Below are 4,493 nucleotides of genomic sequence, written 5' to 3'. Positions count from 1 at the left end.
GGTACAAGTTAGTAACTGTATTCTAAAAACTTTTCCAGGTGCATGATAATCAACTGACATCACTGCCTTCTGCTTTAGGACAATTAGAAAATCTTCAGAAACTCGATGTCAGGTAAGTGCATGGTACAAAATGGGGGTGTGAGGAATACTGGAACATTACAGTGACTGCAGAAGCGGTTGCAGTATATTGAGTTTTCTTTCAGAAAATTAATTTCACATTTTTAACTAGAGAATATTAGTATATTGAGAAATATATGGTTTGGATCATAGAATAGAATCACGGAATTGTTTGGGTTGGAAAAGCCCTTTAAGCTCACCCAGTCCAACCATTAACCCAGCACTGCCCAGCCCACCACTGACCCCTGTCCCTCAGCACCTTGTCCACACGGCTCTGAAACCCCTCCCGGGATGGTGACTCCCCCCTCCCTGGGCAGCCCTTTCCAATGCCTGACAGCCCTTTCACATCATAGCTGATGGCCTTAGGTTTGTTAAAGTTATTTTCACTGATAAAGTCTCACGTGGAAGGTGAGAACAGCGGTATTCTGAATAATCACACAAAAGCGTACCTAACTCGTCGTAGCTCTAGTTAGGGTAGCATCGTATGTAACGGAATTTTCTTTATGCAGTTGTGTTCTTACAGCTACCTAGTAATTGGTTTTTCCCTTTGTGCTCCATATTTTAATACTAGCCACAACAAACTGAAAAGTATCCCTGAAGAGTTGATGCAGTTGTCACACTTGAAGAGCCTTCTCCTTCATCACAACGAGCTGAGTCACTTGCCGGATGGATTTGGACAGCTTGTCAATTTAGAAGAATTAGTAAATTACAACTTTTTGAAAAATATTTATTTGTGCAGAAAGGCTGATTTGTCCATGTTTTGCTACTGCTAATTAAAGAAAACATAGCTTGGATGGCAGAACTTTGTGAATATTCTAATGACCTGTGTAGGGTGTCAGTGATTACATGGGGGGGTGGTTGGTTGGTTGGTTTGTTTGAAACCAGGGTTTGCTCCTGGTTTGCCAGATGTTTTAAGAAAAATCCCTTGTGATCTGTCAGTCGTGGGAGACTTGTTTCTTCCATTCACATTTCTACCAGGGAGACCCTGAAGATGTCAGCCATCTAATTTTAATGTTCTGCCAGTAATTAACTTAGCAGAAGCAGTACTCGTGGGATATTTTACACATCTCTATTTCTAACCTCTGTCTTCCTCTCTCTCTCCTTCTTTTTTTAATCTTCAGGATCTGTCCAACAACCATCTCACAGACATTCCAACAAGCTTTGCTTTGCTCATTAATTTAGTGCGACTCAATTTGGCCTGTAATGAACTCAAGAACCTGCCTGCAGATATCAGTGCGATGAAAAGTAAATTGGTTTCCTCAGATTATTAAACGCCGTACAGCCAGTGCTGTAGTTATATTCAGAAATGTAGGGCATAGTATTCAAGACTTAAAAATATAACCTTAAAGAGTTGCTGTTAGTTCAGAAATGTATAAAAATTCAACTGCAGCTGCTGTGTATCAAACTTGAGTCCTGTTATGCTTCATATTTCTTGATAAATGGGACAGGGAATGATCAGAAAAGTGTAAGGATGAATGTTGTTCTGTTTAGAAGTTCAGAGAATCACAGAACGGTTTGGGTTGGAAGGGACCTTAAAGATCATCTATTTCCAACCCCCCTGCCATGGGCAGGGACACAAAGTTGTTAGTCTTAAGGCTGCAATAAGCAATTTGACCGCTTTTTTTTTTCTTTATTGCATATTTTGAGTGGCAAATAAAGCATAAATAAGAGTTGAAATTATTGGAGAAAAAAACCCCATCAATTAGAGAGTGATAAAAGTGAATTCTAATATTTGAATGTTAAATATCAAGCTGACGAGAGATTGATAGGAAACGTGTATTTTAATGTCTCGGGGGCAGTTCTGCCAGCTCTTGTGCATGCTGTAGAAATTACCTGCAGGTCTTGCTGAGGTGGTCTAAAGCATTAGAGACTTTCTCGTTCCCACCAGTCGTGCGCCCTAAACGAGAGCCCGTGTACGGCGGTGGCGTCGGAAGCGTTCCAGAATGGCCCGTGACATAAAACGAAAAGGGGATGCCTTATTTTCAGAAATGTTGTTGCTGATTGGATTTCTTCCAAATTTCTGGCTGGCAAAATGTTGTTACACTTATTCTAAACCCCAGGATTTTTATGCTTCTGTAGAAAACAACTTTTATTTTCTCTTTTTCCCCTTTGTCACTTGCATGCTTGCTTCTGTAGGCTTAAGGCAACTGGATTGTACTAAAAACTACCTGGAAACAGTACCTTCTAAATTAGCGACTATGGCGTCCTTGGAACAACTTTACCTGAGAAAAAATAAATTGCGTTCCTTACCAGAATTCCCCTCATGCAAACTCCTGAAGGTAAGGTTTGAGATGGTTGGGATGCAGTAAATGTGTTCTGTAAGCTTCTAAAATAATAGCTCTGTTCCTTTAAACGCAGATTTCTATGAATTGCTGTGATCAGAAGTTTGTAAATCTGTGTGTAGAACTCTAGTACATCCCCATTTGCACTTAGTGTCCCTCCTGGTCAATCTTACGGTCACGTGGAAGACAAATTTGCAGCAGAACTCTTCAGATTTGGAAAAGAAAAGAAACATTTAGAAGGGGAATGACTAAAAAACTAGATCTCATGTTGTCTGCAACAGGTTTTTTTTTATCCCTAGGAGCATTTTCTGGATAAATTTGCTTTGTTCACCGTCATTTTTTCCTTGTAACTGCAGAGAAGGTAGCATTGGCAGATCTTCCGAGTATTCTGTAGCCTGAATTCCCAGTATGTTTAAAATTGAAAATCGCCTGCCTCAGAACGTCAGGAATTTGTTACTCAGCTGACAGAAAAATGATGGGGCAATTGAATGGCTGTACCACGGTGGTGTGTCCGATGACCAAATGCATCAAAGAATGCAGATGCCTTTTTTGTTCTGCGTAACTTTGAAATCAGCAGTTAAGATCCCAAGGCATTTCAGCATTTTCTGACAAAACTCACGTTGATATTGAAGTTCAGGGTCCTAGTGTGCCCAGCAGCGTGGGTACGCCGGTTTTGGTCTGCAGAACCATTCCAGTTCGTCAGTGTAAGTGGATCAGTTCATAGAGTCATAGACTGGGTTGGGTTGGGAGGGACCTTAAAGATCATCCAGTAGAACTGCCTTCTCATTCCTTCTGGAATTTAAGAAACTTCTCGAGTGAAGAAGAGGGACCTTAAAGATCATCCAGTAGAGCTGCCTTTTCATTCCTTGTGGAATTTAAGAAACTTCTTTTCACTGACAAGTGCAGAGCAAATTTATTCCTAGCTTGGAAATTCAATGCCTGGTGCTCTGGTGGTTTCAGAAAAGCCGAGTGCAGACTTGTGTCTCTGGATCTTTGGACGCTTTGGTACTTCATATGCAGATGAAAGGGAATCAAGATCTGTGGGTTTTCCACGTCACCTTATATTTTTGCCAGTGCCATGATTTAGGAAATGAGTAAGTTATTAATTTTACCGGAGTAACATAATTGTGGGTGCTCTTTGTTTCTGTAGGAATTGCATGCCGGTGAAAATCAGATTGAAATATTAAATGCAGAGAATCTGAAGCATCTGAATTCCCTCTCTGTACTGGAACTTAGAGACAACAAGATAAAATCAGTTCCTGATGAAATTACTCTGCTTCAGAAGCTGGAGCGGCTTGACCTCGCCAACAATGATATCAGTAGGTAATACGAAAAACTGCGTTATGTCTGTGATGCGGCATAGCTAATGACATCTAATTCTGTAGCTGATGTATTTCACTCTGTAAAATGTAATTAAAGGCTCAGTCACAAAACCAAGGGACCCTTTCTGTATTGTGCAAATGCTGTGAGCAAACGGCCTTTCTTTGATGTATTTGGTATGTTTTCATTGGAACCTGCGCTTTGGGCTAGCAGGCCATCTGACAAACCACTGCCAGTTCCCTGGGGTTTGTGCTGAAGCTGCTCTGAAGAGTTGTTTCCATTTGCAGATTGCCTTACACCCTGGGGAACCTCCCGCAGCTCAAGTTCCTGGCGTTAGAGGGAAATCCTTTGAGAACCATTCGAAGAGACCTTCTGCAAGTAAGCACTGAGGCACTATGTACGCGTGGGTACGAGCGTCATCAGGTTGGTGTGGACAAAACGTGTAGACTGGAGGTAGCCTGTGGAGCTTTACTCCACTTCTGGTTGGTGTGTGTTGTGCGTGTGATGCAGTGAGGTCACGAGGACTGTGGGATAAAGGAGGTGGCAGCTTTGTAGGGCCTGTTGAATGGCTGCAGAAGCTACAACCGCAACTGAAGCGGTGGATGTCTGGGAGAAGAAGGATGAGGCAGATCTGCTGCCTAATCTTGTGCAGTCACAGCTCATTGCGGTGCTAGGTGAGCCCTTCATATCAGGCTTTCCCTAGATGTGCATGGATGTCTGGTTTTCATTTCCTACTTGCCCAAATTAAGGATCTAGGATTCAGTTTCCAAAGCG

The 4,493-nt window shown here is 42.0% G+C and overlaps 1 protein-coding gene across 1 annotated transcript in view; it reads left to right on the top strand.

The window, feature by feature from the left end:
- The window catches only part of LRRC40 (leucine rich repeat containing 40), a gene marked incomplete at its 3' end in the record, with an annotated part of 4,932 nt that extends 835 nt beyond the window's left edge, over positions 1-4,097 (top strand). Inside the window, exons 3-8 of the mRNA XM_010150042.1 lie at positions 39-112; positions 689-818; positions 1,239-1,362; positions 2,254-2,396; positions 3,550-3,722; positions 4,007-4,097. Coding sequence (XP_010148344.1) covers positions 39-112; positions 689-818; positions 1,239-1,362; positions 2,254-2,396; positions 3,550-3,722; positions 4,007-4,097 — 735 coding nt within the window. The remainder of the gene's footprint in view (positions 1-38; positions 113-688; positions 819-1,238; positions 1,363-2,253; positions 2,397-3,549; positions 3,723-4,006) is intronic.
- Positions 4,098-4,493: the final 396 nt, after the last annotated feature.

This window comes from Eurypyga helias, unplaced genomic scaffold (assembly GCF_000690775.1).
Source record: "Eurypyga helias isolate BGI_N326 unplaced genomic scaffold, ASM69077v1 scaffold1544, whole genome shotgun sequence".
NCBI lineage: Eukaryota > Metazoa > Chordata > Aves > Eurypygiformes > Eurypygidae > Eurypyga > Eurypyga helias.
The sequence above is the reverse complement of the archived record's forward strand: the minus strand, read 5'-3'. Positions and strand labels throughout refer to the sequence as shown.